Source organism: Heterodontus francisci, chromosome 4 (assembly GCF_036365525.1).
Source record: "Heterodontus francisci isolate sHetFra1 chromosome 4, sHetFra1.hap1, whole genome shotgun sequence".
Classification (NCBI taxonomy): Eukaryota; Metazoa; Chordata; class Chondrichthyes; order Heterodontiformes; family Heterodontidae; genus Heterodontus; species Heterodontus francisci.
Window position 1 is genome coordinate 137240081 of NC_090374.1, and position 13733 is coordinate 137253813.

The 13733-nt window shown below is 41.6% G+C and overlaps 1 protein-coding gene across 1 annotated transcript in view; it reads right to left on the reverse strand.

Moving 5' to 3' along the window:
- Positions 1 to 13733, reverse strand: part of LOC137369264 (histone-arginine methyltransferase CARM1-like) — a 110946-nt gene that overhangs the window by 31282 nt on the left and 65931 nt on the right. The window contains exons 6-8 of the mRNA XM_068030213.1: positions 9134 to 9311; positions 8062 to 8152; positions 2866 to 2947 (exon numbers count right to left, since the gene is read on the reverse strand). Coding sequence (XP_067886314.1) covers positions 2866 to 2947; positions 8062 to 8152; positions 9134 to 9311 — 351 coding nt within the window. The remainder of the gene's footprint in view (positions 1 to 2865; positions 2948 to 8061; positions 8153 to 9133; positions 9312 to 13733) is intronic.

Consider the following 13733-nt stretch of genomic DNA (forward strand, 5'->3'; position numbering starts at 1 on the left):
TTGCTGTTGGGTCAGGTAAAGGTAGGAGAACTGCTCTCTGAAAACTGTAGGGGGGTAGGTCCTTCTGTGGAGAGTCCTCCTCCTCTTCCTCCTTCTTTACAGAGATCTCTTCCCTGCATTCTCTGCTCCATGTCCCAGTCACGTTATAGACCAAGAGGCATTGCAACCACAGCCCCCATACTTGGTCATGCATTCCTCTGTCCTCCCTGAATGTAAGCACCAAGTGCCGAAAAACAACTATAGAAACAAGCACAGTTCTTCCACAAACTCAGCCTAAGCAAAAGCAAGTCAAAAGCACCTCACTAGCAACTTGTTGAGTGGCCTTTTAATATAGAAACACGAGTAGGCCATTTCCCCTCCAGCCTGTTCCACCACTCAATGAGACCATGGCTGATCTGTGACCGAACTCCATATGCCATTTACCTAATATCCCTTAATATCTTTGGAGAACAAAAATGTATCCATTTCATACTTAAAATTTACAATTGACCTAGCATCAATTGCCATGTGCAGAAGAGAGTTCCAAACTTCGTCCACCCTTTTGTGCGTTGAAGTTTTTTCTGGTTTCACTCTTGAAAGATCTTGCTCTAATTTTTAGATGATGTTCCCTAGTCTGAGACTCCCCAACCAGCGGAAATGGTTTCTCTCCTTCTACCCAACCTGTTCCCCCTAAATATCTTGAAAACTGTGATCAAATCACCCCTGAACATTCTAAATTCCTGAAAATACAACCCAAGTTTGTGTAATCTCTCTCCTTGTAATTTAATCCTTGGAGTCCAGATATCATTCGGGTAAACCTACACTGCATTCCTTCCAAGCCCAATATATCTCTCTTAAGGTGTGGTGCCTAGAGCTGCTCACACTATTCCAGGTGTGGTCTAACCAGGGCTTTGTATAGCTGAAGCATGATTTCTATCCCCTCTGTATTCCAGTCCCCTAGATATAAAGGCCAGCATTCCATGAGCCGTTTTGATTATCTTCTGCACCCGTTCATGACATTTTAATGATATATGTACCTGGACCCCTGAGTATCTTTGGACATCCACTGTTTCTAGCTTTTCACCATTTAGAAAGTACCATGTTCTAACCTTTTCAGATCCAAAGCGGATGATATCACATTTTCCTACATTGAAATCCATTTGCCAGAGTTTTGTCCATTCACTTAACCTTTCAATATCTCTGAAATGTTACGCTTCCATCTACACTGCTTATAATACCACCTATCTTTGTGCACAAAAGCAAAAATACTGCAGATGCTGAAAATCTGAAACAAAAACTGAAAATGCTGAAAAAATACTCAGCAGTTCAGGCAGCATCTGTGGAGAGAAAAACAGAGTTAACCGTTTCAGGTCTGTGTGACCTTTCATCAAATTCTGATGAAAAATCATACAGACCTGATCTGAAACATAAACCCTACATTTGTGTTACTGGCAAATTTGGATAGGTATCTTTCTATCTCATCACCAAAGTCACTAATAAACATGACAAATAGTTGAGGCCCAAAACAGATTCTTGCATGGTACCATTAGTCACATCCTGCTAATTAGAGTACCTGCCCATTATTCCTACTCTCTGTCTCCTGTTGCTCAGCCAATTTTCCAACCAGGATAATAATTTGCCTCAATTCCATAAGCTTCAATTTTAGCTAACAGTCTTTTATGGGGGACTTTATCAAATGCCTTCTGGAAGTCCATCTAAATAACATCCATGGACATTTTCCTGTCCACTACTTCAAAAAAATCAATCAGATTCGTCAGGCATGACCTATCCTTTACAAGTCCATGCTGCCTCTTTCCGATCAGCTGAAAATTTTCAAGGTGTTCAGTCACCCTATCCTTAATTATAGTAATTTCCCAACAACAGATGTTATGTTAACTGGTCTATAATGCCTAAGTTACCTCATCTTTTTTAAATAGCATAGTGAAATGTATAATTTTCCAATTTAGAGAACAATTCCCCAATCTAGAGAACTTTGGAAGATTATGGTGAGGGCATCTGCAATATTGTCATCTACTTTCTTTATACCCTGGGATGGGAACCATTTGGTCCTGGGTATTTGTCATTCTTTATTGCCATTAAGTTCTTCATTCTGTTAATTTGCTTCTGTTAATTTTGGTGAGTCCCTGTCCCTGAATCAATATTAGTTTCCTTGATATTTCTGACATGCTAACTTCTTCCTCTACTGTAAATACTGACACTAGGTAATATTCAACATGCCAATTTCCTTATTTTCATTGATATCATCATCATTATCAGCTATCAAGGGGACCACAATGTGCTTGACCATCCTCTTTCTCCTAAATATAATTGTAAATACTTTTTGTGTTGATATCCCTTGCAAGTAAATTACGCTGGTGCAGGGCCCATCTTGCAGCTGAACACTAGATCTTTGATGAGTGACATGCGAATTCATCCAATGGCCCTGCGTGGACCAAATTTGGTAGATGGGCGTTACATTTGCCGGTAGAGTTGTGTGACCTCAGGATAGTGCCAAATCAGTTGCTCCCGGTGCCCGCAGGAAACGTCCACGCATGCACTCTTTTCAAGATGGCGAGCTGCGTGGTTTGCTCCGTAAGTGCCGGTGGCACAGCACACAGCAGGAAAATGGTGCTCCTCCTCTTCCACAGCACCATCTGCAGTGGCACTTTTGAAACCAAATTCACACCTTATATGTTTCAATTTATTAAGAGATCCAATTCTGAATTTCTCTAAAGGTGAGAGAATGAAACATCTACGTACTTACGTCAATAATTGGTCAACTTATCAGCTTAATTTGATTAGAAGAAATGCCAACCCTGAAAATTTACCATTAATACCCATGGCATTCATTTTCATCTGGGCATAAGAGTTGATAGTCACACTTACTACGATTGGCTGACTGAAGTACTCTTCCATAGCTGCACTGCAAAGACCAGACAGATTAATCCCATGGAAACACTGCTGGTACCTGGGGTGGGGAAAAAAATCAGTAAATTAACAGAGGAAGATTTAGACAATTGTAATTAGAGTAGTGATTATGAGCCTAGTCTCAGGGACCTAACTTATGCCTTGTGTGATTTTGTTGTGGCATTATTCTGAAGGTAATTTCTTGTGATTGGCTCATCTCTGGTTTTGCCTGTAAATGTCACTTGTAGCAGCTGTGCTTGGGGCACATTTGAGTTAGGTACCACAGTAACATCCATTGTCACAGGCACTATGAAGCTGTGCAACATGGTTTTATTATCACAGGAGAGGTTTGTATGAAGACAACTATTTAACCGTTTGATCCCAATCTTCCAAAATACCAACTTTACTTCCTTCCCATTATGACATCCAGCCACTTTTTAAATGAGTCCAGTGTCCTGAGATGGACCACCATCCCTGGTAAACAGTTCTGCTGTTGATCTATGTGAAGAAATATGTCCCAATGTCTGTCCCTCATCCCTCTGTACTAATGCTCTCAGGTCCTGCAGCTTTGGCATATCTGAAAGTGTTGCTGCAGGCTAACTTTCTCTATCCTGTTAAGTATCTTATGTACCTCTATACGGTCCACTCTGAGATTGAGAAGGTTGAAAGCCATAGCTTACCAGGTCCTTCCTTATAGCTCATCCCTCAAACACCAAGGGGAGACTAGATGGTCTCCTTTAGTCAAAGTACTCAGTATTGTACTCTGTACTCCAGGTGTAACCTGACCAGGGCACAGTATAGCTTTGGCATGATTCTGAGGTTTCCTGCTCAAATGATTTGGCAATATAACTCACCATTCAATGTGTTTTGTTGATTGCTGCCTCACAGTATTTGCACATGGCCTCATTTAAGTTCTCACTTGACAGATTCTAACCCACACTTCAAGTACACACGCCGCCTATTTTTACTTCCATAATGCAGTACTTTATATTTGTCCTTATTAAATGTCATTTGCCACTAATTAGAATCAGTGCACCACACCCCTCTTCCCCTCCCCCAACTGAAGTCTCTTTGTAAGATCATGACTGCCAGCACTGAGTCCACAGTTTCCCATAGTTTGATGTCATCTGCAAATGTAACTCCTTTCGCCGAGACTACAACTCCGGATCATTTATGCATACCAGGAATAGAAAGGGTGCCAGCATCAGCACCAACCCCTATAACACCTTACACAATACCGTCATCATTTTGACTGAATTTCCTCTATAATAGAACTATAGAAACCATAGAAATAATGACTGCTTCAATTCCTTCAGCCAGTTAATAATCCACATCCATGTTTTACACATGAACCGTAGGTTGCAGACCCGTGCTCTAAGGGATAGTGAGTATCAAGTTTTTTTTGCCCATTTATTGCCCAAGGGCAATCAGGGATGGGTAATAAATGCTGGCCTAGCCAATGATGCCCACAACCCATGAACGAATAAAAAAAAACTTGATACCCACTATCTTTTAGGGCAAGGGGTCTGCAACCTATGGTTCTGGAGTCACATGCAGCTCATTAACATCTCATCTGAAGCTCCCAACCTTTTCCAATTGGATTGCATAAACATGAAAAAAGCTTAAAAGCAATTAAATCAAGAAAAGTAAGAGCTGTGTTTTTTTTGTGGGGAGATAAAAGCTAATCATTATGCTGTACTTTATGGTTTCAAATGATTATTTTAATGAAAAGCATCATTGTGCTCTAAATAAATCTGTTCGAGTGGCATATCTACATCTATTGATACATAAATTCAATACATATTTTATTTATTATATATGCAAATTACACATTCTACCAGAAACACTTGGCAATTTGACAAGTATTTGATTTAGAAATGCCAAAATTTTGTCTTACGGCTTCCAATAGTTTTTATTTTTGGCAATGTTTTTTAAAAAGGCTCTTCAGATTAAAAAAAGGATACTGAGCCCAGCTTTAGGGTTTTTAATCTCCCTTGCTCCAAGAGTACTGGAAGAATTTTCTTGCATACATATTACATCTGTTCAAACGTTTTCTCTAGTTCTCTCTTGGCACAATAAAACTCTTTTTTGACCTAATTATATATAACATTCAGCCAAATGGCCTCCCTCTTCCTTCTCCTTACAAGCTTTGTAATATGTAGCAGCAACAAAAGAAAAATGTTTATAGAAGCACTCCACGAACAAATTACCTATCTGGCACAGTTTAATATTATAACTTCACTAATTGCTTAATGCTTCAGAGAGAATCTTTCAGTGCAATGGCAACCTGCACAGCACAGCCACATTCGTTAACAACTCAATGCTTAAGGTAAAAGTATTAAAGACAAGTAGAATTTTTTTAATGTATGCATACTCTTGTCTCATACTCACAAAATGCTAATACATCATTAATCCATTCACTGGGAAAAACCTAAATATAGGCTTAAATTTAAGAACAGGTTGCCAAAGTTAAGTACTGTGTAAGGTTAATTGTTGTGCATGTTAAGTGTTTCTTGCTAGGTGTGCTCCAGGAGATTATTTATTTGTTTTTAGAGGGTTCTCTGAATTAGTTGCCATTACTTCAGTGGAAGGTTGTTGGAAGCACTGTTCACACATTTACAAATCTTCCACCGAAATTACACCAGACAACTGGGAGAACTCCTGAGGAAGCTCCTGGCACATATGTCTTTAAAATAATTATTTTTATGCAACTTCCCTGTGGCTTCCTTTTACATTGTGTCCACCTCCTGAGATTGATGTCTGTGTACTTGGTTTGTTTTCTTTTACAGCAGAGAATGGAGAAGTCCAGTATGACCTGTTTAATTTTCTTTTCGTGAACCCGTGAAGCAGTCATAGACAATTTAATCTCTGACAAAGACATATAGGGGTAGATCATGACTTTGTGCGATAGTGTAAAATAGGCGACAATGAGTCTGGGAAGTCTATTTTACATCTGTCCCAATTTTTATTTCAATAAAAGCCAATGGAAAAATTGAGAGACATATTAAGTGAGTTGCCTAGACTCGCTATTACCTGCTTTACACTATCGCACAAAGTCAAGGATCTATCCCATAAACTATAACTCTAAAAGCAAATTTGCATTTTGGATCTTTCAACTGGGAAGAGACATCAACAGCTTTAGTGTTCTCTTGCAAAAGAACAGAAACACCAGCTGGTCCATGATACAGGGGACTGAACTTTCAATTTCAAAGGGGGAAAAAATTTGCCGGCAACAGACTGGCCAAAGTTGAAAGTTCTGCCCATTGAAGATAACTTAAATGCTAAGTTTGTTAGATTAGGATTTCAGGGACTTTTCTGATTGTGATAATACCAACCCAGCCACAGTGTGCTGATCAACTCACTCTATTTTGAGGAGTTACCCAAGTATACAGGCTTCAGTGAACTGCTGTCAGCGCTGACTTGAGCACTAATGTGGGCAATGTCAATAATAGTCAAATAGAAAGCTTATTTGAAATATGTGCAAATACTGGGAGTTTCTGCTCCTGTGGAAACCTGTGATGTGCACAGTCCTTAAAGTTTTGTTCACAGGGAAACTGAATTCCTGTGATGGATCACTTATTTCACTTGCGCTGCTTCATACCCATGCATTTTGAGCAGTGTTGCCAACTTATTATCAGTGGGAGAAACTGTTTTTAAACAATCGATTGTCTATCACCACATTTTAGACTACATGGTTAGATGTGGGCCCGTGCTGCTAATCTACAAAATAAATTCTAGCTTAAGTGCCATGGGAATTAAACCACTTCTCGCCCACAGTGAGGACAAATCTGGGCTTCCAACCCATTCCCACAGAAGATGAAAGTGACCTTCCTCCCACTGAAGAAAAAAATCAGCCTTCCCCTTCAAGGAATGAATTCCAATACCCTACAGAGCTGAAGCCTGCTCCCTGCTTTGAACAATTTGGACGTATTCCTGCAGTAAACCATCATCCCAGTTTATAAAAAGCAAATCCTCCCACCTGAGAAACAGCTTGTGCCCAATCCAGCCTCTCATCCAAAAGCAACTCAGCACCATTCCCTATTCTGAATAAAAAATCAACGCTTATTCTCTTCCCAAGAAGAAAAACAATTCCTTCCCACACATAAAGATGACAGAACTGGACCCCAAAGGTGCAGCATGCATTCCTAATGACAGGAAGATTAGCCCTGGCCCAGTGCCACTCAACCCTTCCCCATCTTATGTTGTCGCCTTTTCTCCACTACCTATCCTCTTACTCTCCTCCCTCATCCTTCTTCTCTCTTTTCTCTCCGCTACCGTAAAGAAATGGGCACTAGCCCAACGACACACACCCCTTCATCGTCTTCTGTTGTTCCTTCTCTCCCACCTGCCGCTTCTGCATTCTTCCCCTACTCTCTCCTCCTCTCCATTTCTATCCTCTCACACTCCACTGCACCCCCCTTCCCCCACCTCACCTAAACCCTCTCCATCACCTGGTTCCTGTTAACCCACTGCTTTCTAATCTGCCTGACCTGAATAATGGACCATGTGCATGTGCAAAGGCATAAGACATTTTATACATGTGTGTGTGTGTTTGCTCAAGACATCAGGGCTACATGTGGCAATTGCTCTGATTTTATGGGTGCAAATTGTCGCTGCTTTTTCGTTTGTCTAAAGGCATTTCTATAAAGGTAAGTCAAGATTTGTGGGGTAAAAATTCCTGAGGCTATGCCAAATATGGCAGCAGAGAGCAAGTCTAATGCAAACATTTCAACACTGGGATTTTGAACTTGTTTAAATAATGAGATAAATGAAGACTGCACTTCTGAAAGACAGACTCCGAAAAAAAGACTTGTTCTGTGCTGTGATTTTGAAAAAGCTGCTCAAAGCTGTTACCAGAATTAATCAGTGTTGCAACAGGATACCATTAAAATAGACAACTGAGCAGTAATACACCCACAAAAGCTAAACTTTCCCACATCTGTTCATAGCAACTTTAAGCCCATTGGAGTTTGGTATTTATAAACTACATCTTACCTTGCAAGATCAATTACATAATGTATTCAGGTGGGACAGAACAAAAGAACAATTTTCATTTCTCTCTGGTGATCTATTCATTTAGTACTAATCTGGCCATTTTCTTAGAAAACAAGTTGGCCCGAAATGATTTACAGATGGTGATATCAAACATTGCCAGAGCCTCTCATGAGGACATACCAGAAATTTGCCCTCGTGTAGTGTTCCATGTAAAGCTGCTCATCAGAAAACGGAGCTAGATGAACATCACCAAAAGTAGGAAACATCATCCCTAAGAAAACATACACAGCAGCGGGGTAAATATGCTATCTTGAACAGGGCTATAATAGTGAATATAAAATTAAATAGTGCCTTATTTTAATGGATAGCTAATGTTATCATTATTTTCATTAAAGCATAAAAATGTGGAAGAGAAGTCAGGGTGTCTGACTCTCTGATGCCTCTTTGTACGTAGGCAGGATGCTTGGCATTTCTCCATAGTCATTAAAAATTTATCACCGGGGAAATTACAGATACAAACCTGCGGTCCCACCACTGAGCACCAATGCACAGCATGAACAGGTGCTCTATTTAAAAATAAGATACTTCACCTTCATTATAGCACGATCCTTGCTAGTCAAGGATTTTATGTACTGTAAGGAGGTACATGCTACAACGATTTTCTTTCTGGATAGTTAAGTCTGGGGTTGCAGTCGGTTAGAACATTGTCCTTTTGCCTCTGGAATCTGGGGTTTAATGCAGCCTCGATTGAGTGTCCTCTTGCTACCAGCAGTAAAGGGCCTAAATAAACCCTTTAATTTGGGTGACCTCAACAGTTTTTAAAACTAGTGAGGTCACACTTTATCAAGCTATCCACAATTCAGGAATTAGATACCTCACCCTGGGAAAGCATCCAAATGGCTAATGGGGGAAAGGAACTATCACAGTGGGCCTCTTCCTTCTTAACCCAGTAAAAGGACATTGTTAGGAACAGAACCAAAGAAGCTTTACTTTGCATCTAGCCTGACTTCAGAGCACTTGATGCTAACACTGGGTCCCAAAAGTAGATAGTTCCATTCCCAATACAAATATCCTTGCTAAAAAAAAAACACAAAAGCTTCACCCCTCCTTCAAAATATTGCTAGATTCTTCAATTTATTCACCTCCCATTCACATTAGCACTAATATCACAGCAACTGATCTCACACCCCACCTTAGGCAACTTATAAACATTCTGACTACAAGTTACATGTCTCTGCGTTTGTTGACCTACCATTTGGCTTCAACCACTTTTTTGCATGGAGGTAGCTTTCGAGCATCCTCTCATTAAATAACAAATATCCCATAGGTTCTGAAATAATGATGTCCACTTTCTCAGGAATAGTAATTTCCTCGATTTTCCCTTCCAGGATCATTACACGTTCTGAAAGATTGTTACTTTGCACTAGAATCTGAAGATATAAACAGAAAGCAATATCTTAGCACAGATAGGTATCACAAGCAGGTGTGACTTTCTGTGAGCCAACCTACATTGTACTTAAAAATTGAACAGACAGAACAGAAGAATGAGAAAAGACAATTCACCACACTAACTTCACCCTATCATAATTTGATGTACAAGGGTGCCTTAGCTATTTATGTGTTCTTCCTGCCTTGGCAACAAGTCTTAATCACTCTATTGAATTAGGAACTTGTCCATCACTTTATTCAATGCTGCAAGGAAGTTACCATTCAAAGTACTGTGGTTTGCTTCACTGTGGAATTTTATGAGGCTCCGCTCCCAATGTGGAGCCTCACTGACGGTGGGGACAGGTCAGAAAATCTAAGCTACAATGTTGTAGCCCATCTCCAGGAAGCTAATAGAATGTCATCATTTATTGTGAGGGCAATTGAATACAGAAGTAGGGAGATTATGCTTCAGTTATACAGGGCATTGGTAAGACCACATCTGGAGTACTGTACATAGTATTGGTCTCCTTATTTAAGGAAGGAGGTAAATGCGTTGGAAGCAGTTCAGAGAAGGTTTACTAGACTAATACCTGGAATGGGTGGGTTGTCTTATGAGGAAAGGCTGGACAGGCTCGGCTTGTATCTGCTGGAGTTTAGAAGAGTAAGAGGCGATTTGATTGAAACATATAAGATTCTGAGGGGTCTTGACAAGGTGGATGTGGAAAGGATGTTTCCTCGAGTGGGAGAATCTAGAAATAGGGGTCACTATTCAAAAATAAAGGGGGAGCCCATTTAAGACAGAGATGAGGATAAATTTTTCTCTCAGAGGGTCGTGAGTCTTTGGAACTCTCTTCCTCAAAAGGTGGTGGAAGCAGAGTCTTTGAATATTTTTAAGGAGGAGGTAGATAGATTCTTGATAAGCAAGGGGGTGAAAGGTTATCGGGGGTAGGCGGGAATGTGGAGTTGAGGTTACAATCAGATTAGCCATGATCTTGTTGAGTGGCGGACTAGGCTCGAGGGGCCGAGTGGCCTACTCCTGCTCCTAATTCATATGTTCGTATGTCCATCACCATGCCCATTGCTAGCGAGACCCAGTGTCATATGTCAACAGCTCCCTGTGAAGTAGTTTATCTTTAAATCACCTCTGGCTAGGAGTTTATGTCGTTTATGATTATAATTTTTACTTCTTTTCTGATCAAAACAAAAATAATTTCCTCACATCTATCCCCAACAGTATCCGTCATTATTTTTGAAAAGAAATTTACATCTTTTTTCGGTAAGGGGGAGCAAATTTAGTTTTTATAAATCCTGCCTTCATAGTTCATTCATCCATCCAAGATCTGATGCCATCCCCGATTAACCTTCTTGCACTCGTGCCAATGTCCTTCTTTCTTTGTTAGAACAGCAATCAAAATTGTAGCATTTTTCAAACTGTGGGTTCACCAGCATTTTATATATTGGGCTGGATATTAAATGCTCGCTCCTGCGGACCACTCATCGCGGGGCCACCGCGATACCCCCGCCACCCCCCCCCCACCCCGCTGATGACGTAGAGGGGGCGGGCAGTCCGACCCGGCAATGGTGTCCGGCACCACTGTGCAGGCGCCGACGCCATTTTTAAAGGGCTTCCAGCCTTTACATTTCGTTTAAATATTTAAAGGAATAGGCATGTTCGATTTAATTTAAAAACTTAAAATGTTTCTATCCCCTCTCCCACCACCCCCCCAATATCTGTTCAGTTCATTCTTTGCCCTCTCACCCCGCCGCAAAATACTTTCCTTGACTTTTGCCCCCCAAAGTTCATGAACTTTTAATTTCAACCACTTCACACCATTCCCTGCACCAATCAGAATAGTTTGATCCTGTCCCCCCCGCCCTGCACTGAAATACTTATCTGCTCCCCCCTCCCCACCAGTACCCCACAACGGATCTCCGAATGGAAATCTGAAGGTGCGGCAGTGCCTGTCGCCATCGATATCGCACCGGAACAGACAGCAAGAGGGGCAAGTATTTAATTCATTCATTTGCACTTTTTTGACTATATTTATGCTGTGCCCGTCGCTGAGAGGCCTTGCAGCCAGCAATATTGGGCCAGGTCTCTCCCAGAGACATTTCCGGCACCCCCCCACCACGACCCTCAACGTCGGGGGTGAGGTGGGGGGGCTGTAAAATGCAGCCCATTATCTTTATACTGTCTGGATTACTGATATACCCTAATATTGCATTAGTGCTGGCAACTATTACTAAATGACATGACACATTCAACATGAGAACAAAAGGGGTCCTAGCATCATTACTAGGGAATTTCACTGATTTTACTGGTAACATCTGCCCTAAAATATCTGTCATCGATAATTATCCTGATTCTATTTAGTAATTCGTCACTCTACGTAACGTGAATAAAAATGGTTTTAATAAACTGTGATTTAGTCATTTGGTAGTACAGAACTTGAGTACTGCTGAAAATAGAGACATTTTGTCGAAGCTTTTAATCCTGCCCCAATCAGGACAATCTGCAAGAATACCAACGTAAAGGGAAGCAACAACTTTATACTGTATGAGAAGAGAGTGCTGGGACCAAGGCCTCTGAAGTACTGGCAGCGACCACTGGTCTCGGTTACGCTGCCGATACTGCCGAGCTGCCGGCCCTGTGATTGGCGGGCAGCTTGTGGAGGTGGGTTCTCCGTCTTAAATGAAACTTTGATGTAAAACGACTGGAGGATCACTCTAGGTTGTGGGTGGGGGGGGGGGGGGGTGGGGGGAGGGGGCGATGGGAGCAGGAAGACCCACCTCATACACAAAATCCAGCCCAACATCTTGCTATTATAAAAATTCTCGACTAGGCTTAATAGCTGGGTGGGGAGTATACATGCCTATCAGCACAAAACTGTATGAAGTCCTTTTCTGCTTGACAGTCCAAAATAAGCAAATTGCTTCTTTAAAAAAAATCTAAGTTGATGTCGTTAAAGCAACGAGCAGCTAGTGTTAACTAAGCTATCACACCATTTCACAAACCATAGATGAATAAAAGGTCTGAGCAGCCCCCCAACTTATGTCTCAATAATATGTGAAGTGTGAAATTATGAATAAATGTCCTATTAGGAATAATTCCAGGAACAAACACAGCCAGCCTGCCTTCTGTTAGCTATAGGAGACAGATATCTTCTCTCGAAAATTAACAGTCTGAATTAGATACAAATGTTATGCCTGGACCCATTCTGGAACAAATCTGCTCAAAGCTTTATTTTCATTCCTAAGTGAACCATCACATCAGCCAATATAGATAACTACTGACTTAATAAGGAGAAACAGTGGTGACCAGAGAAAGTTTACAGAAGCATTGTGTATAAGTTATAGATAAATTGTTTGAGTTCAAAGTGATTGGCAGCACAGTGTTTTTCTATTGTAAAATAACTTACTGAGCCTGATCGATCTTCTGTGGCACTGTGTGCAAAGGAGGGTGAAATAGATCTTTGCCAATAGCACGAAATGAGCGATATTGGATCAGCAGCATTATACACCCACCATTGACTTCAATGGAGAAAAAAATGGTGGGATATAAAATGAGCTGCTGATTCGCCATTGCCAGTCTTGTACTACTGCCGCAAATCAATTTCACCTGAGGAGTCAAGACTGAGCACAATTTTTAGTTAGAGGCAGGATGAGTGGAGGGGTGCAGGGGAGGAGGACAGCGAAGAGGATCAAGACAACATCTGTCTAGATAGGCAAAGACTCCTGATTCTGTTCACTGATTCTCTTGACATGTCCAGGCAACATCTTCCTCGGCAGTACACTCGATGCTGAGGGTATGGCCTTCATGCCCCTCATTCTTCTCCTCTGCCCTCCAGATGTCTGAGGCTCTGCATCTGCTCCTGAGGATGCTGATCCTCATCATTATTCGTCCCTATCAGTGAGTACCTTAATCCCATGTCTAGCTGTTGCCTTGCTTGTGGTCAGCTGGACTCAAAATGCTTACTGGATCCCCCTTTCCCCGAATGGCCCCACAATCCCTGGAAGGCCACCACACCCTCCACTTGCTCTGCTACCGCTGCTCACCCGATGGCACCTGATGTGTGCCAAAGGCGAAGTACCCCTCTCAGCCATGTACCCTGTTATGGGCCCATCTAATTGCATGACACAGCCATCACTGGCTCCCCACTGTGTTGCTGCCTGCTTCCACTTGGACTGATGCATCGTATAACCTGTGCGCCCCCCACCAAAATTCCAAACGGGCCCTTGACGAACTGACAAGTTGTTAGCAAGATCAATTGGCCAATTATCTGAATAGGGCAGGTTGCTGGATACTGCCTTCCCCCAATCTCGAGCAAAATCGCCAGCAGTCAGAATGGCGATGGCAGACCAGTATGAGGGGCTGGCAGTGCTCATTTTCACGCCCACCCATCTCCATACTTTCCCCCATAATG